The sequence below is a fragment of the Anomalospiza imberbis genome, chromosome 5 (assembly GCF_031753505.1).
Source record: "Anomalospiza imberbis isolate Cuckoo-Finch-1a 21T00152 chromosome 5, ASM3175350v1, whole genome shotgun sequence".
NCBI lineage: Eukaryota > Metazoa > Chordata > Aves > Passeriformes > Viduidae > Anomalospiza > Anomalospiza imberbis.
Window position 1 is genome coordinate 62948193 of NC_089685.1, and position 20843 is coordinate 62969035.

At 39.9% G+C, this 20843-nt stretch overlaps 1 protein-coding gene across 3 annotated transcripts in view; it reads right to left on the minus strand.

The window, feature by feature from the left end:
- LUC7L2 (LUC7 like 2, pre-mRNA splicing factor) overlaps positions 1-20314 on the minus strand; it is a 29467-nt gene extending 9153 nt beyond the window's left edge. The window contains exons 1-4 of one of the 3 annotated variants that reach the window (XM_068191448.1): positions 19959-20314; positions 10216-10310; positions 1254-1352; positions 285-395 (exon numbers count right to left, since the gene is read on the minus strand). In XM_068191448.1, coding sequence (XP_068047549.1) covers positions 285-395; positions 1254-1352; positions 10216-10310; positions 19959-20019 — 366 coding nt within the window. In that variant the 5' untranslated portion in view covers positions 20020-20314. Of the gene's footprint in view, positions 1-284; positions 396-1253; positions 1353-10215; positions 10311-12001; positions 12050-19958 lie in introns of those variants that run through there. The other 2 variants (XM_068191449.1, XM_068191450.1) reach the window with 2 other exon arrangements.
- Positions 20315-20843: the final 529 nt, after the last annotated feature.

The window sequence follows — 20843 nt, forward strand, 5'->3', positions numbered from 1 at the left end:
TTAATTTATAGACAAAGTTTGGATCAAAAAGCATAAGAATTACTAACATTTCTATAGCATGAATTCTGAGTCAAGTTTCCTGAGGTCAAAAATACCAGAGAAGTATCTTCCCTCTGTTCTCTTCTGTGCCTTAAAAGCAGTTTTAGGAAGGACAGAAAAAATGTATTACTTTCCCCCCACTTCAGTAGGAATTCTCAGAGTTGATATATTTTCAAAACTTGAAACCGACTCCTTAGAAAAACTGGCCTCCAAAAAGACAGCAGTAACTCATCTGCCATGCTTACTTTAGCTGCAACTTCAGCGCTGATCTCTTCTTGGGTTTCTGCTAGTCTTTTCTTAGCCACTTCTGTTCGCCTATCACAGTCTGCAATAAATGACTGCAGGTGGTCCATTGCCTAAAACATCAGTAAGAACAAGGATCAATGCTGTCAAGAATATAAATATTTCATAAGCTGTAAGGCTTCTTCAGTTTATTAAGGCTTCACTTCCACTAAGTTTTTATTAGTGATTAGTGAAACAATAATCTACTGGTTCATGCTGACTAATCCCACATATTCATACAAATGGTTTTAAAAATTATAGTCTACACACTGTCGTAGTTTTTAAGTATTTGCAGAAATTTGGAAGTGAATCTGTCTTAAGACAGAAGAAGAAGAAGTAATAGTGAGTATTTCTAGTGGCATTAGAATTCTTGGAAGGCTATTCGGGATCACTTCATCCAGCCATAACATGCAATACTGAAACTTTTTTCACTAGGGTTTAAGTAGGTATATTAACCATCCCTCCAAATAACAATTAAAAAACCAGACCCTTTTATCCTAGCAGACTAACTTCCTAGTTGGGAGTTCAAAACAAACTATAGTGTATGGAGACACAGTATATGATTTGTTACCTGAATACCAAGTTACTTTCTTTCTTAAGTGAAGAATTTAAAACTCTCTTCAAAGCATGCATACACAGCTTTAACAACTGCTTGCTATTTGAAAACACTAAGAAAGAACTCAGGTTTATCATACTCTGAGAGGCTGTTAACAGTTCTACCTAGAGATGACTATCAACAAAAATTAGCATACAATCATGAAGAGGCAAGTATCTTTCATGTAACTGTGACAAGAGTTTCTCTGCCTCTTTATAAAATCGCTTTTCAAAAGTCTTCCTTCAGTCTGTAACAGAACTTAACATCTGTTGCTCAATTTATCCACCTAAGTACACAAACTAATGCTTTCTCTCCACCATTAAGACAAAATACATACATCAAGCTCAAAGAAGAAATCTTGATCTTTGGATGCTATTTCATAGTCTGCCCTTAATGCCAGGTCATGCACTTTCAGGCATTCTCCAAGGTCCATTCTCTGAAAAGACAAAGGCAATGTGGTTTAACTTTTCAGAGGCATTACAAGGAATAAGGTTAGCATGATTTCTTTAACTGTCAAATATTCTGAAGCAAGTCATCTCCTCTGTGGTAATGAGAGTTTAACAAAGCTGTAAGATTACACCAGGTCTTTGATAGACATGCATGAATCAAGAAATAGTAACAACAGAGAGAATGAACAGCTTATCTTATCATGATGGCTCTTTGCATTACAAATTATCATTGATGTCCTGCAAAAATGCTGTTTTACCAGAAGTTCAAAAAAGTCACTTAAGTGGAACGTCATGTATTGAACTTAAACAGTTTAGTAGAGCCAAGTTCCATGAAAATAACTGGCAATTAAATGGTCAAATTCTTGACCTGAACCTGTCTGCACACTCCATGATAATGTGTTTCCATTACATTCATCACCTGAAAGAGCTACAACCACAGCACCATTATAAGTGCTGCTTAAAAAACATTCTTAAAGCATTTCAAGCAACACAACCAAAAATCAAATCCCTGCAAAACATTTTGCAAATGAGAGAAGATGAGCTGAATGTTGGACTATGTTCAAGAACCAGGGAAGAAAAAGCACAGATATTTCACTTGTAATCTAAAACCATTCTAGAAGGGGCAGGAAGGAAGCATGGATGTAAAAGTAAGTAGGCTGCATCACTTATCTTGCATACAATGCCACTGAGGAGAGTGCCCAGAATCTTACTGGGTAACAACTACTGTTTTTAAATTGAATTTTGCATAGGAGACAGCATAAAAAATTCTAATTCAGTCTGCTCACAGCAGGTCTGGTGGCCAAGACAAAGCAACGTGCACTTGACAAAAAACAAACTGAAAAACTCCATGCACAAACAACCACCACAAAACCCCAAACCAAAACCACCACCACCAACCAATTTGTAATGGAAAGAAAACTGAATGAACCCAAAGCAGCCTCTCTGCAACAGCACAGGCTGATGTAGAATCGCTGGAAGTGACTGCTATTTACAGCACTTAAAACCAGCACAGTTTTAGTTAAGTATGCTCTTAAGGCACTTCTCTCTTAATAATAATAAGAATTAATCCTTTCTTAACATTGAAAGCACACGACAAAAATTGAACTCTGATGGAAAAAGTTGTTACTGTTATAACTACTGTTGTAGTTAAATAACAATTTTAAATCCAAACCTAAAATAATTAATAACTTGCTTTGAGAGTTTTGTAAATAGAAGATCAGTGTTAACTCAGAACATGCTGCAAGCCAAATGAGTGAGGGTTTTGTTGGGTTTTTGTTTGCTTGTTTTTAATAAAATACTTGGATTTAAGTAAACAATCAAAGCCTCATAAGTACAGTAAAATAAACCCCAATTATTTTAGTCTTCTCAAATTTTTTACTTGGACTTCCAATGAAACCATTAAAGTAATTTGTACAGAAGCTGTTGGTTTATTTCATACAGAAGTTTCAGACAGAGAAAAAAAACCCACATCAGTAAAATAAAGAATTTTGAACTTGAAAAGGTTTTTTATGAACTGCAGTTATTTAAATCCCCTTCAGCCACCATAAATCTGTTTTCCGGAAAACATTTGATTGCAATAGGGAACATCTGACTGCAATGATAAAGGAAAAGATTAGCGTTTCCTTTTGCAACTATACAGGACCTCAGCAATTTTGTTAACTGATGCAAATCCACAAAGACCTTGAAGCTCAGCAATGTCTTATAGAGGTCTCTTTCCAAGCCATGCTGACATTATTTAAACTGAGGCATTTTTCCAGGAAAGTACTTCAATACTAGGAGAGCAATGTGAAAGAACTTAAAAAAAATTATCTGAAAATTAGACACTTGAAAATTATCCTAAGATTGTGAAAAGACTGACTTTATATTGATTCATCTCTTGTACTGAATAAGGTCTTTAAGGCTAAAAGTGTAAAACTCAAGGCCAATTCTGTTTGAAGTGAGGCACTTAAATGTACAGATAAGGTTAGCGACACACTTCAATAGGTCTGAATACAGTGAAAAAAAGCCTGAAACACATCCACACCCCTCCCCACTATTCTAAGATGCAATCTGCATACACTTTGAATAAATGCATGAAATAAAATTACATCACACACTAAAAACCCTCATAATTCATGTAACACTACCATGACATGCTGTTCACTTTACATGTGTTTTATACTTCTTCCTATTTGGGTTGGATTCAACCTCCACAAAACACTACATTTTCTGATTTCTTTGCCTCTTACTGGGAATTGTAAATCCAAAGCCTGAAAGGATGGTAATTAGTCTGAGCCAGCATTACTTGTGAGAAACATTCTGTCCTCCCCTTATCCCTGTGCTGTGCCACTCTATGCTGGCACATCTGCCTGTGCTGTTGAACAATCTGGGTAGTGACTGGGTAAAAAATATCTTAGCAAAACAGAGGCAAATGTTTCAGCAGCGTACCTTTGTCCAACTTGTTGGGCAGCCATACAAACAATGTGCTGAGAGTATGTAGGGGACAACATAGTAGTGGACTTAAGAAGCTGGGGTCTCCTACAGTATTAAGATGGAAAATTCAAAAGCAGTTGAAAACCTTCAGTAATGTTAGTGGAAATTTTGGGGGAAAAGGAGTATGTTATGATTACTTTTTGTTAGATGCCTCAATCACAACAGAAGAAATTTTGGCTCCCCTTCCCCCTTTTGACCCAACAGGGCAGCCTGATAAATACTTAGGTGGCATAACAGGCAGCAAGAACAAGCAGGTAGAAGAGAAAAGGGTTCTTTATCAGTAGTTTTGATGCTGAAGAAATTACATCATTGTTGGAACTGCTCCTTAACACAGCCTATAGTAGTCCTGGGTAATCATTTCAAAGTCTTCACAGAAATATTACTACAAAATGCCTTTCATAAAAGTTCCATTAGCAAACTCCAATGTAAAGAGAGCTAAAAAACCCACCACTTTTAAAACCCTTAAGTAAGTTTGCATATTTAACACAAAAACAGGCTAAAAAGCACTTCTGCTGGTGTAAGTTATGCAACATCAGGGAAAGACAACTCATCTTGGGGATGATTCATTACTGTCAAAAGTCTATGCTGGATCATGACTGCCAAGAACCTTAACAAGCACAAAGCAGCTTGCAGTATCATCAGGCTCATATGGGTAGATGCAAAATAGATGGACAGCAGATGAAAATGGACAGAAGATAGAGTAAGACACATTATTTTCCTTTTCCACAAGTCCACCTTGCAATTTGGTGCCAAGACATGCCCTACCTCCAGAGGCAAAGAATAAGCATTGGTAGTCTGCCATTTAAAGATCAATCACATTTGAAACAGAAGATGGCTAAGAGGGAGACTCATGCTCAGACAGTGAGTTAATGGAAGGCTTAAAAAGAATGAACACTGTTTTTCACTGTCAATACACCGAGTTTTACTACCTAAAAGTGATTTACAGAGCAGTTCAGATTAACAACACAAATAAAGAATAAAGAAAGGTGAAATCATCCAAGTCCCCAGTCTAGACATAACTGAAGTTGATTGAGTGAGCTAAGCCATGCTTTGGATCGTTCTGCACTTTTACTGAGATTAAAAGCTGAAGAACAGCCTATATATTTGGAGACTCTTTATTGCAAATGAAAATAATTGCTGAAGATTAGTCCAGGTAACCACATATAAAGCAGGATATCAGGAGTCCTTTTGTTACTGCTGAATTCTACTTAAGAAACTAGTGCATTCTAGTACTTGCTGACCACTTTCTACAATACTTCTTTTATTTCTTAGTGTTAGATAGGCAGTTAAAGCTGATTGATTTCCCAGAGCTGAGGTTTAAAAAAAACGGGTCTTTCATTAAAAAAAAAACCCTCTGTATTGAAATTATTTAATAATTATTTTTGTCATCCCATCCACAAAATAGATACAAAGTCTTTGGTATAATAAAGAAATATGGATTACATTTTGTTTGCATAGTGATGCTTCAATCAAATCAGGTAAAAAAAAAAAATCGCATTAATTTATTATGAACTGACAAAGAAGAGCTAGCCAAAGATCTGGCAGTAGAGAATCTGTAGAGTTTGTCTGCAAAATAAATGTGCACTCTGAGTAGCTGACAAGTAACTGAATAGGAAACTAAACTCTGACGTGATTCAGTTTCTGGAACATGAAATTAAGGTGGAGTTTTTCTGCCCCTTTTCCTTTTCAGCTTTTGAGCTATCTACCTGCAGCGATATTCTCATTTTGGCACTTCTACAATTGCTACAAGTTCCTTTGACATCAGAAATTTGATTACTGAATATACTCTATACAGACTGCAGAAAGAGCAGAGAAAAGCTAAAGGTACTTAAAACACAAAGGGCAGACGTTGAGCCAAGTGACGCAGTAGCACAAACTATCAAATGTTTCTAAAACCAGCAGGGATCTTTGACAGGTTTTTCAAAGAAGATACTCTGGGCAGTGTTTATATAGATATTTCTTTTTAGTTATAAAGATACCAAAGTAGTCCACATTCAGCAAACAAAGAATTTTTTGTTTGTTTGTTTGCTTAGAGAGATCTGAAATTGCTGAAAAATTGATACTGGAGGGACCAGATCTCTTCCTTTATCAAACTGTCAAGGCACTACTAGAGTCAGTATGAGAGCACTTACTAAGGATAAAAAGAAGCTGAAGACAGAACCTGCTGAAATCTTCCTTAATAGGGAACTCGTTCTTCAGCTGCACTACCGATTTCATTTTGAACAGATTTCTAGACTTGTGATAAAACACATCCTTTCTTGTAGGCAACACATATTCAGAAGGGGATTTAAGTTCTCTGCCTCCACTAACAGTTTTCACTTTTGTAGGACTTCACTAGCAGGAAAGAAATGCTGAGCAAAAAAGATGCAGAAAATATTAAGTTGAAGTCCTTAGTAACCACTGAATTCCAGCTATCTTCTGAAGTATAATACTTTTAAAAAGACATTTCTTCATGTAACCATACTCTCATTTCTAAAGACTTCAACTTCTTAGAATAAATCATCACTACCAAAACTAGCAGTAGTCTTATTATTGAGATATTTCAGTGTTTACATAGTATTTGTTCTTCTAGCCTGACTATAGAATATATTAACACTGAGGATGATAACCATGCAGAAAGTAACAACCCCCCCATTACCTCAATAAATTTAACCAATTAAAACGGAATGTGGTACATCAGTTCACCTTCCTGGTGCTGGCCAAAGAAACTAAGAATACATTTCAGGAGACCGACATGATCACTTGAGAGGACAACAGTGCACTTCACAATTCATCACAACTGGGTTGAAGGCTTCAAACTCAGATAGCTTATGCAAGCCTAACTTAATTTGATTTGCAAAGCTGAAGCAGTTCACATGATCAAATCAGTCCTGAACTGAAAAGCTGATACCCTCAGACACAATGCCTAACAGCTTCTAATGCTTTTTCTAGAAGTACAGCATAAAATCACAGTCACACCCCAAACCACAAGTTTTAAGCATAAGAATAGCTCCAGAACCAGTGGAACTACTGGCAAATAAATCAACTACAGATGAAAACTCCTTACTAACATCTGTCTGCACATGTGTGAACTATCCAAACTTACACAGTAAAAGGAGATACAGACAGTACATCCAGTGAGCCTAAATGGATGCAGCCCACTGTGAGAGGGATACCCATGGGCAGGTGAACTCCATCTTTTTCTAGGCTCCACTGCCTAGAAACCTTCTGCCTTCAATGCAAGCTTCAACACCCAGCTCCTCAGCTGAAATCTAAATTTAGATGTCTTAATCTGGAGCTGAATTCCACTCCTAATAAGATTAAAGTTAGCAATGTATTCAAGTATATTGCTAAACCAAGGTCTTGATTAATATGGTTTTTAGTCAGTAAGAGTCCTGAAGAGCTGCATGCAATAAATTTAGGAACATCTGAAGATATCCTTAACTGCAGGATGAGCCAACAGAGCCTATTTTCAAGTCTGGATTAAATAAAATGCAAGAATCATTTTTTTTCCTCAATAAATACACATAAATACAAAGTTAATTCATTGAGCAGGTAAGAGTTTCTGAACCATCGTTTGCAAGACCACATATAGTATCTGTGAAACTATCTTCATCATGGAAGCACCATCAAGTTGGTAAGAAAGCCAGCTTAATGCAGAAGTGTTGGGCTTTTCAAAGACAGCCACTGGGTTACAACTATTCAGGACACTCCTACTTAATAATATCCTTATTAAAGGTATTAGTTTTAAATCTTCCCACCTTGTCATTTTCATTAGTACTCTGCTATTCATTCAGAAACATACAAAGATAGAAAAAACACACACATCTTATAAAACGCGCAGGAGACAGAGGAGACCTTACATACAGCGAACACTGCTTAACAGGTTCATACCATTATGGGGGAGTCATCTGACTCCTACATATTCAGTCCCCAATCTCATAAAATGGATAAACATTTTTGTAAAGGAAAAACCCACCCCAAACCAAAACAACCAAAATCACTGAGGGTAAAAGTAACAGTGTTAACCCCATAAGGCAAAAAAAAAAGAAAATCACTAGCTCTAAGTAGGAAAATTATTCACTGTCTCATTAGCCAGGGTTTACAAAGTCTTACTAATTTCTCATTGTAAAATTTTCATCTCAAAATGAATGAGCAAGCTCTTAAACCACTGACTTATATATGCAAACTGGTGTCCAAGTGATCATTAACACAAAATCACCTTCACCAGGCAGAGACACTTCTGACTGCTTGACTTGACATTTCCCAGCCTAAAACCCAGAAACTTACTAGCACAAAAACATATTCATAAATAAAATCCCTAAAAAAAGTATAAACACACTACACCTTTACCAACACATACTGCAACCTGAGGAACATGGGTTTTTATTGTCAAGGGAAATCAAAGCCTTTGCAGTGTTTTGAGAATTTGGCCATTAAGGGAAAGAACACACCAAAATAACAGGGCCTACTCATGTGAGTTCCTTTGTTGGTCTTGCATTATCCGTGAATGTCCTCCTTGAGTGGTTTGAAAGAGTGGGTGGACTAGAGAGGCACAGAAGTCTGCATTTTTCAGACAGGAACAATAATAAACAGTACCTAGGAATTGTAGATCATCTTGTGACACACAAAAAAAGAGGCAATTCATACCCAGTGTTTTACTGATAATCTAGTCAATATAGAGACTTCACCTCATAAAATGTCCCCAGAGAACTTACTGTTTCAGGAGCATTCAGGGACTTGAATCTACTGTTTAGGAGAGAAGGTTCATTCCTGTAGATCTATGACCAGGTAAACAGCAGAACAACACATGGCCCAGGTAAAGCCTGTCTCTTTTGAGTCTCCTTTCTACTACTCCCACTAAAAGGATTCAACTAGTCACCGCTTTTCTGTGCCCAGATTTTCATTGGTGAACACATTTTCTGGTACAATGACTAACTGCATGAGGAAGGAAAAGACTGATACTCTCTAAAGAAGAAGTTGAATTTAGTATTCCAAGAGCTGCAGCAAAATCTGGTATGAGGCTGAAGGAAACTTCCAGTGAGGATTTAAACTGTGTCAGCTGCCCCAGCCTACATGACTGACCTGCAGTGTAAGAGGTGCTACTGCATGATACCTATGACTTTCATAGTTCTGAAGATAAACATTTCTTTGCTTACAGATGTTATAGAAATCTTTGTTTACAGAAATTGGACCACAATGAAAAGCTGTCAAACAAATCTTTGACAAGTTTCTTTTTGTGGATTATGATCAATGCATTTGTATGTTTTGATAGCATACCAGTATGTCCCAAGCAGGAGTTATTTTGCTCACCACATAGCCAAAGCACCATCCAACCTAACAGATGGGTGAATAGAAACACATTGCTCTCCCTTTTCCCCCATTTTGTTTGGACAGTAATGCACAAAACAGTTCAAAATAAAACTATATATACATTGATACACGATACTACTTCAAATAATCCCTCAGACAGATTTTCCAGTACTTATTTTCCCCGGTGCCAAAGGATAATAAAATGTGCCAACATCAGTGAAAAAAGTTACCCTAGCAGCATCAAGAACAGTAGGCACGTGGGACTCTGTATCATCATATTGAATCTACTATGAATTATTCTAATCATCAAACATTAAATTATCAATGAAATATTACTCACCTGCCTTTCACAAAAAATAAGCTACCTTAAACATGGATCACAAGGTAAAGCACAAGCCCACTGACAAAGCAAAGTTACTGGTCTGTGTCAAAGGCCCTTGTTTCCTACGCTCATGTAGTGGAACTTCTACTACAGAGTGCACAAAAGTCCAAGTCAAACAAGTTACTAATATGCCATAAGTGGAGATTCAAAAATTGCTTTAGAATTTATAATAATGGCACGGTAACTGGATGTTGTATAGAAAGTGCCACTATCATATTAAACATCTCAACTTTTAGAAATTTCATTACTTGAACTTTCAGTTATTGTCATGAGAATATTTCTGAAGAGAGAAACATCTCTGTACTTCTCTATACAAATACATCTGTGGCATACTTTCCCACTAGAACATACATTTTTTAAGAAAGTAACTTCATAACTTACACATACAATATATTTTATTTCTTTCTATTACTTGCAACTGTACCACTGTAGGACCATTCTGCTATAGCGCAATTCATGTCCACAAGGTTATGTGGCTTTTCATGTAAATGACGAAATTTAGGTAATAATTAGCATATAGAACAGAGGAATTCTAAAAATTAATTTCAGAACCCATAAATTAATTGTTTATGAAAGTTCCGCTGAACTACCAGAGAGTCCTAGATAATCACTGAAAACCATGAAATTTAAGGAAATACTACGAAGAACAGATATAATTCAATTTCTCCACTTATCTGAATAAAACATGAAATTTAGCTACGTACAGTTCCAGAGAGCACATCATGAGGGCAGCAGTTGAGAAGGTGGCTCTTGCACACTCGGTCATCACTGAATTTGATTCGCTGGCGGGTGGTGTCACCTGCAATATAGAAATCAGCACATTCCAGGTCAGAAATCTGTGGCAGTCAGACACGTCCTGCAGGTTACATGCAAAGCGTTAACAATGCCCTGTCACATACTGAAGGTCTACAGAAACTAGAACTCAAAACACTACGCTTCTTTGTCAAACAACACCAAAACCACAAATGTCTGTTTTAATGCTCTATAATGATATTTAAAAGTCCTCTCACACTTCCCCTTCAAAAATGCAGCAGGAAAAGTGCTTGAAACCAGAAAGTCAGTATTAGCTTAAAAACACTTTGATACAATAGCATTTGTTAAATGAGCTATATAATGCTCTGTTCAGACTTTGCATGAAATAGTGACGTATTTCTATGCAAGAATTAGCATATCAAAGCGGCCTCATAAACACAAAATGAAACACATAAGAGTCTTCACCAAATCCCACCTGATACTCATTTTATGATTTTGCTCTTGGATGCAACGCACCCTTTAACATCTGATGGGAGTAGCATAAAGAGTTGGCAGAAGAATGATTTTAAATGCTTACAAACCTGAAAAAAAAAGATCAAACATACGGGCATAGCCTATATGCAAAATACTTTAGATCTGTTTGCATATCTCCCTATGATAAACCTTTTTTCTTCTACATGCTGTTTGTTGGGATGGAACATCTTAATTATATCTTCATTGTGGCAGGTTGCAGCTCCTGCATCAGCAGAAGCATCAACCTGCCCAGACACTGAGGTCCAATTGCGAGGTAAAGAACCCCTTCCCGGAGCAAGACCTAGTCTTCAGAACAACGTAACTGGCTGGTATTCTGGGGATGAGGGCTGAACGTGTTTCCCTTTGAGTAAAATAATTGTCAGTGTTTGAAATTCAGAAGAGAGATCACTGCAATGGCTCTCTTCTTGTTAAGACACAGGCATGATAAAACACCTTTATCTCTCTAAGGATGCAGCTTTTTTTTGTTTTTTTAACATAATTTGACATGATTTCTTATAATTGAAAACCTACTGGTGAATTACTGAAGCAAAAAGAGCTGCTGGTAGAAAAACTGACATACTTTTTCTCAGTATGTGAGCTCAGATAGCAGCCTCTTCCATTTCATCAAATATTTTAGAGAGTGTAGATACATTTTGCAGTTATTCAAGTTTTTTTTATGGCTTCATGATTTGAAACTCTAAACTTCTAGATTTGAATCTCTTTAACAATTCAAGAAGCCATATTCTTTACTGAGGTTAACTACAACAGAGAGGAATAAAAAAACCCTGTATTGTTTTAGACAAACCTTTCTTACTATTATATAATCAGATTTTTAAATATTTGTTCTATGTATAGGATGCTAATATATAACATTTTCAGATGGGCCATGTTTCAGATTATTTAGTAAACAAAAGTTTTCATAAACAACACATGCTTAATTTGCCTGCAGGATACAACAGGTAAAACCTGTAACCCACACACTAAAGAGCTTCAAAGCAGTTCAACAATAGGTTTTCTAAAGGGCAACCTTACTGCTCGGTTATACTTACAGTACTAAAAATTCAGAGTAATCCCTCTATAATCATGCCTACTACTGCAGTAAAGAGTTTTGCTCTTCTTTTTTTTTTTTTTTTTTTTTTAGGAGGTGGATCTTTATTTTTTTAAACACATAACTGCGTTTGTTCCACATTCATTAACACATCTGAAAAGTTATTGATAACTCACGGCTCGGCGAATGCGGGGCCTTTCTGACACTCCCTTGCAGATTGATGTAGGCAGGCAAAGATACATTGAACCTTTGTAAATAAAACAAGGGGCCAGATTGTTCAGTTTGTATAGAATAATAGACTCTGCCAGCAATTTTAACACAGCATCTAGAAACACATGTTGACCGTAAAGATTCTTCTATATAAAGACACATCAACAAAATAAAGAAAAGTATTAAAAAAAAAAACCCCAAAGCTGATGGCCTAATAGCACTAACCTATCAGGAGTCAAGGAGTTACTAAAGACCAGAAAATTGCTCAAAGACTCAGGTTCCTTAAGCAAAGTCGGCAAATAGTATTTTCACAGACATTACCTTCAAATACCTTTTTTCACACCTCTGCCATAACTAGGTACTGATACTACAGCTGAAATACAGTCTTTTTTCATCAAAGTGGCTACCATGATAATCACAATTACCAACCTGAGGAAGACAGCATAGGAAAAAAAAAAAGAAAAGTGGCAGAAACCGATCAACAACAGCCTTAAGAGTACTTTACACATTTGTATTTGTATTTTAAACTTTTATTCTTTTGGCACTGTGCCTTTATTCAAGCATTTAAAAATATTTAGAAAGGTTCCCTTACAAATATGATTGGGGTATTTACATTTTCTTTTCTACAAAAAGCAATTTTATACACTTGCATTTCTTTTTAATATATGCTGTTTCAGAAGAAAAATACAGAAGATTTATTCTGCTGCTGACCTACAGATGAATCGTCCTGAGAGGGTGATGGCCTGGGATCTACATAGGCTGCTGGAGGAGGAGGGAAGAATAAAATCTGTGGCTCCACTATGCACCTGACATTCTGCCTACAACAGTAAATGAGATTTATGCAGATGCCTTCTAAAAACTAAAACAACACAAACAGATGTGTTCTTAGGACAAGGACTTTTGCAGCAGGTAACCAAGATGCTACCTCTGCTTGTCAAACTGTAGGGAAGTTGATACCTTCTTTGTATGGTCAAACAAACAAGTGAATGCTAAATCTAATTAAATGAGTATAAAGAAAAAAAGCTTTATATGTTCTGTAATAAAAAAGTAGTACACCCAGGCAACAAATAGCTGCAGTCACCTAAGTTTTAGAAGTATTCTTGAACATCTATAAAGAGGACATGATCACTTCAGACCTTATACAAATTCTTTTTTAATAGGTAAATAATTAAATCAGCTCAGAATAGCATTTTATTTAAACCTGCCTCTGAAGATCAGCACAGTATTCAACTACTTGATCTTTAAGACTCATGCTTATTAGAGAAATGAGAATGTATTTTACCACGGCATTACAGAAGTCAACATCTATTACTGTAAGCCGTCCCTGTGTTTCCAATTAGATTTTTTTCCACTAAAAGAAAAATCATATGGTTGCTAAAATTTACATGGAGTAAAGGTAAATTAAATTTTCCCCAAGAAACATCAGCTTTAGTTTTACTTAAGGTACCTGTCCCTAACTACATTTCTCTAAGAGATTACTTTCCCAGTAAACAAGAGAACTTTGAAACAGAACTGAAAAGGAAAAAAGCAAAACACCAAGGAAACTTCTATACTTGCACATTTCATATCCTTTACAAGCATAAGAAAACTGCACACAAGATAGACAAATATTCAAGAGATTATGGCAGTAATGTAAACTTTCTAAAGGAAGTTTTCTATTTTGTATAAAACATACTGACTGCAAAATTAACATCAATATTTAGGACCAGTGCATACTGCTGATTAAGGAACATCTAGAGGTTAAGCTTACAATGTGCACTTGTACTACACAATTCACTTCGAACTCCCAACACAATCTATTAGCAAGCCAACACAATGTCATTCCTGTTTAGTATTTTTTAATCACAAACCAGCAGAATGAACACTTGTGCATCAGCAATACTTAGCATAGTAACATGCTCATAAAAATGACTTCTTTCATCCAGCATCTCTTACTATTCTGATGTACCCTAATACACTACTGTCAACAATCCCAAAGCACTGATGAGAACTAGCCTTGATAATCCAACTGTAACCTCTAATTGTAAACCAGTGGTGCAATCCATGCAAAGGAAACAAAGTGAATTTTCATTTTCATGCTGTTGACTTCCGGTTAAGATACATCAACAAAAAATGGTTAACTTTCCACTCAAATTTTTGAGGCATGAGTCCCAACATTTTGGCAAGGCACTCCGAAAGCCTTATTCAAGAACTACTAACTGGGTGGAGTATGTGTTTAAAAACTGTGTATCAAATTCCACCTGCAAAGCACGCCCTGTCTAACCAGTATCCAGCACCATTATTTAACTGAGGTTTATGCAGGCACAGAAGATCCTGTTCCTGCTGCACAGTGAATGGGCAGCTAATTCTGACACTCTTGTTATTAACACTGGACAAGTCCTAATCCTAACACTTTTAGATTAACACATATTTCTAACCAGGACTGCTTCTGTTTTACACCATGACTGAAGCAACACAAATGAATGCCGAATATAATGAGACCACCCTTTAGCTAATGCACTACAAGTCGAACAAATATAAATATAGCAATGGTTTTCCTTGAGGTATGAATATGCCCATTTGCTTCTTCATAAATGCCATTTTAGACAGCATCCCAAGTAGAGAATAATTCCTCAAGTCCTTCACCGTTCCCATAATTTTTAAGGTCGAAACTATCAGAACTTTATAACAAAGCCTGAAAATACAGACAATTCACTAAACACAGACATCACTCTTAAAACCTGATCACTCCTGATTTAAAAATTGTCCTGGACACAAATAAAGCACCTTTTCATGAAGTTTATGTGTTGTGACTACTTTCAGATTTCTGAGCTGATTTCAGTTCAACATTTTGGGGAGCTTCTGCAGAAATTCCTGCACCTGAGATATTTTTCTCTGTCTTTGCTGCTGTTGCTGCTCTGTATTTGAAAGCAGAGCTCTTGGAAGAGGCTCTTGGCTCCCTAGCATGGCTCTCAGCCTGGAGCTACCCAAAATGGCTACAAAATCCTCAACAATGATCTATCAAAGTTTAAACACACATACCACCTTCTACCTCCAAACATGAAGCAAAGTGGAAACCAAAATCTACCTAACCCTGCAAACACCTACATAAACCCTCCACCCATTGTTAAGTACACAGAAATTCTTCAATAATCCCATACTTTAACAAAGAAATGAAAAAATGGGTTACAAGTTCTAAATTACACCTCTGTTACAGTATAAAGCGTGCCACCAAACACAGCATGAGTAAAATAAGCACAGGAGTGTCACTTCAATTCCTTCCAAACAATGAGGACAGAAAAGTCACACGTTGCTAACCATTATTAAGGATAACTGAAGCATAACCCAGAAAAAACAGGATATGAACAGATGCAAAAGGGTATTATAAGCTTCAAAGGCAGAAGAAGATGCTCTACAAGAAGAGAAGTGTTTGCTAGTAACAGCTGAAGAACTGAGTTGAAGACTTCAAACATGGCAGCTCAGCTCCAGAAGCTAGCAGGTGAAGCAAAAGGAGGTGCTGACTGGCACTTCATACATACGGCTTCTGTCTAAAGGCTCCAGAGATTTTTCTGCTAGTCACAGAGCACAGTATTTGTTAAGATGCTTGGGAGAACCTTTTCATGACATGTAAGTCTCAGAAGCATGCACAAATTCACATGTCTCTTAAGAAAATCTAATTAACTTTGCTACATTTTTGTATTTCTAGACTGTAGTCTAGATTCTAAATTTTGAAGTGGTGGCAATTATTTTAAAAACACAAACCACCATCACATTTCTTTGCAACAGTCACGTCTTAGCAGCTTCAAGATGTGGTGTGGCACCAGGGCCACTGGGATCTGCTGCATCTGCACTACTGTCACAAGTAATGATCCTGCTTCCCCCTCTGCTTCCAACCAGTTCCTCAGGCTGACTCCAGCACTCACCCCTGCAGCAAGGCAGAGCACATAACTGACCTGGTAGAAAATGAAACACTTGGGCAAGATAAGCTGATTCAAGATCAAATGGGATCTTCCCCATCAGGCCTTTTACATAAAACTTTTCAATCTTTGCCCATTTAAACTATATTATGGAAAAAGACCCAATCCTGGGGATACTAATATCGATTTCACTCAATTTGTAAATTACTCAATTTATAATTATGATCCTATCTGTAAGCCTCACTCCTGTTTTCTGAAGAATAGGGATGGCAAAAGCAGGGTTTACCAAAGCGTACTATTAAAAAAAGTTTACTCAACTTTACAGTTCAAAAATAGTATTTTAAAAAAATGAAAGTCATTCTTTTCTATGTGCTCTGTACTCCTAAATGACAAGTTCCTGCAGCTCCGGTCAACAACAAAAATTTCAACTTGAACTAACCTTTTAACTATTGACATATGGAAAAAAACTCCTTTAGTTTAAGTGTTAACAGAAAAAAAAAACCCAAACCAAAAACATTCATATATAAGCACATAAGATTAGCACTTGGTTTTCAGCACTACTTATTTCTCAATACTTAGAAAACCCGTATTATATATTCAGTAATTTATATTTAAAGCCTCTCTAGGTATGGCAGGTTATCCGTACTTGGAATGCCATTTCAGAGATTTATTTCAGCCTGCAGTCATGACTATATTAAAAAAACCCAGCTTTTTACTAGCATTGAAATCAACGATACTTTATAATTGTTTTTTAATTTTGGCACAGTCCACATCCAGTTAAGCTTTCCACTTGTCAGAGAAGTGTGCAAGAGAAGGTTAACCTAGGTAATATGCAATTTATTTTAAAAAAACCCACGTGCTTTTAAATAATAATAAATGTTTTTCCCAGGTGTGTAGAAGAACCACTCCTGCCATTCAGACATTTCTTTGTACTGACATAACCAACACAAGTGCTTTTCAGGTACCCTAGCTGTATTCTAAGAACTGCAACTCACTGGCAGGTCCTGAGAAGCACCAGCCAAGCCCCCTGAGTTCCACGCTCTGTCAGGTGTCTGTCACATGAGCAAAGGCAGGCACGCAGCAGGGACCACTGGGCACAGCAGCTGCCAAGAGGCTGCTGAGCCCCACATCCTGGCAAGTGCCAGCCATGCCCTGTGACTGCAAGTGCACCCACCCTGCTGCCCAAACTCAGCCAAGGGAGGCAGCGGGCTGCCAAAGAGGTCGGGAAGCTCTCAGCTGTCCCTGCTCACAAGCACAGGGCCCTCTGGGAAAGGGTACAGCCAGGGCCAGGCCTGGAGCAGCACACCTGCTTCTGAATGGCCGCATGCTGGCCAGCCCTGTTTGACTCGAGCAGTCTCCTCTCAAACACCGATTATGTTTCATTAATATTCTCACAGCTTAGTAGTGGGTATTTTTTGAATCACTGTGATCAATACGGAACTGTGCTTTCTAGGTGTTCTCGGAGCTTAACAGCAAATCTATAAAAACACTTAATCACTGCACCTTCCAGGCTTTTCTACCCTGGCCCTAGGGACACCAGTCATAACGAGTGTGCACTTGGTCCCACAAATTACAGCCTACAGCTCATCTCCTAAAACCATGTTTGAGCATCTGATTGTGGAATTTCCAAAATCATTTTCAGAGCATGTTCATATTTTCTACACGATACTATAACCTAAAAGGGAAAAAACCCTTCAATATTCAGGCACGGCCGCCGGTTTTAAATTTACCTCTGAGTTTTTTCTATTTCCATTGACGAGATCAAATGTTTGATCTACCTTTTTTAAAACAGGTAAGATTTTGAAGCCTTCATATTCTAAGCTTCTCAAAAAAACCCCGAACAAGACAAAAAGACTGGCCAGACTTTGTGAAGTATAAAAGCAAAAAGCACTTTGGTAATACTGAACAATATAAAACAAAGACATTACCCAAGAAAGATTATTATTCCAGAAACTCTACTGCATATTAAACTATAAGGTGTTGCTAGGGAGAGCAAAATCAAAGACAATGGGGACAAGTGGTGAAATTAAAGCTCTGATCTATCAAGAAATTAAAAAATTGACACATTCTAATGAAAAGATGCAATTTGTATGTTAACAGAAATAGACTATTTGTCAAAGGTAACAGGAATATAAAAAACCTAACGACCCCAAACCCCACTATTCTCAAGATTAGCAATATTTCAATGACCTTGAGCCTGGCCTTGGATTTATTAAATACCAGCTCTGCAAAAAAGGGTTCATTTTCAATCCCCTGTGTACAACTCAGTATAAATTATGCTGATGCTTCAGCTACACTGGACATTTTTTTTTTAAACTAGAATAGTGTTACACAGAGATCCTCAATCCAATCATGGAAGCCAGTTTTACAAATGGTCCTTTCTCCTTATCCTTCCCCATCCTGCCCATTTTGTTTAAATGCTTCCTTTCTAGCCAGTTAGTTTCTGAACAGTTCAGCACATGTGGTTTAGGAATTACAGGGCAAGCAGGAGGGGGGGGAATACAATTATCAATACAATAACTGCCTTCTCACAAAGCCAGAGAAAATATAGCCTGAAATGGCTTTTCTTGGTTTAGATTTTAGTCACTCAACATTTTTGGGCAGCTGTGTCAAGTAAATCACACTCTTCTCCCACCATCCAACAGAAAATACCTTCAGAAACTGAAACAGCTCCTCCACCCCCCTTAAACCTTCTGTGTAGTGTTAGGGTAGCACTGAGACAGCAATCTAGGTGCCAACACTGCAAGACCTGAGTTCCTTAAGGACAATGTTACTTTGCCAAGCACTTAGACATATGCAGCCACAACAGAAAGTATTGGAAAATCTTCTGGAACAAGACAAAACCGCCCCAAAGTAGATCCTGTATGATAACAACTCACTAAACAGCCTTACTCTGGAAGAGAATCTTTGCAGAACAGTAATCTAGAACTCAAGAGAAAGCATTCACGACACAAAGAGTATGAGTAAACCAGTTACATTTTTCGAAATTCTCAATTATACTAAAAAAAGCTGTCATATCACATGAGCCCAGTATCAAGAGATGATCAGGACATACAAAGTACGTCCCAGTTCCCACATCCTACTCGGTGCATGGGGAAAGAGGTAACCATTAATTCAACACGAAGCTTCCACAAACGTAACACGTCTGCAAGAGTGAGAACAGACTGAGTATGAGTACCACATGCAGAACATTTAAATTATCTCTAATTGCTGCCTACCCTCGGGTGCAGGATTCTCTTGTTGGTAAGTTAAGAGCTGCACAGCATAAGTGGAACTGCTCTTTTCCAGCAGCCACCACAACTATCTGGATTTATGGGCGACCACCATGCACCCCGACAAAAACTGCGGGCAGCTTTCCGCAGCAATCCTCCTCGCTGTGTGACCGCAGAGCGATCTCAAACCTGACGGCACATCTCGTATCTCCCACCGGGTATGACTGCCTCCGGATGTTAAGCTTTTACTTGGCTGTTTGAGGCGCTTGTTTTTAAAAAACGTTGCCCACTTGGGTCAATCCCACGCTGCCTTTTAGAAAACAACAGCCATACCTGCCTGCTGACTAACACGATGGTTCGGGCCAGACTTTAGACAAATCTGTAAGGACACAAAATCCCACCCTGCTCTACTGAAGCGGTTGTTGGCCTGGGGGGAATTTTTTTGGTTCGCTATGTCCTCCCCTCGATGATCAGAACCTCGAAAGCGCGTGTGCCCCTCTACGGTGACAGGGCGGAAAGGCTGCGCGCCGCGGACACCGCCAGGAGCGGACCCCCAACAGCAGCAGCGCGGCCGGCACGGCCGCCCGGACACCAGCCGGCGCCGGCAGCTCCGCGGGGGGAGGCGGTGCCCGGCTCCCCCCACCCCGCCGCTGACGGGCCCGGCAGCCCCGCCCCGCGGGGGGTGCGGGCAACGGGCCTCGGGCCTGCCAATCACGGCGAACAGCGCCCGGCCCGCCCGGTACCGCGGTGACCTCCGGGGCTGCGGCGGCTCCGCCCGCTCCTCCCCGCCCCACCGCGGCCGAGGAGGCACTTACCGTCCCGGGACGTGCCCATGAGCTGGTCCAGCATGGCGCGCATCTGGGCCTGCGCCGACATCTTGAGCGCGGGGGGGGCCGGCGCGGCCCGGCCGAGTCACGCCGACAGCGGCCTACAAGGCCCGAGGCGCGGCGGGCGCTCGGCCCTGCCCCTCGCGTCACGGGCGGGGCCGCTCCCCCGCCGCCGCGGGGGGAGGGAGGGAGCGGGTGCTGCCCCCGCCCGGCTTTCCCGGCGGGAAGCGGAGCGGGAAACTCGCTTCGTGCCCGACTCGGTGCCGCCGCACGCTCCCTCGCTCCCGCTCCCTCCCGCGCCCGCCACGCGCGCGCGCCGGCGGGAACGGAAACCCACGCGCACGCGCCTTGCGCTCTTTCGTCCGCTCCGCAACGTCAGCACGGACGGGCTTCGGCGCTCGCCCATTGGCCACGGCCTGCGCCGCTCGGCCAGTGACGCACCGCGCGGCGAGGCTCCTGATTGGGCCGCCGGGCTGGGCCGTTCTGGGCGCGCTGATTGGCCAGGAAGGCCCGCGTGGCCCGTGTGACGCCACGGTCTCCGGGTCAGCGGCGGCGCCGGGCGGGGCCGGGGTCCCGGGCGGGGCCGGGGTCCCGGGCGGGGCCGGGGTCCCGGGCGGGGCCGGGGTCCCGGGCGGGGCCGGGGTCCCGGGCGGGGCCGGGGTCCCGGGCGGGGCCGGGGTCCCGGGCGGGGCCGGGAGCGCAGCGCGGGCACGGCTCCCGCCTGGGGACCGCTCCCTCCGGGACTGACACGCAGCACCGCTGCTGCGGCCCCTGCTTCTCTCAGGTGCCGACTACAGTCGTGGTGAGACAAGTTACTGTAATACCCCGCTAACTGGAGAACCTCTCTTGAAACTGAGGCTACCGGCATGCGCG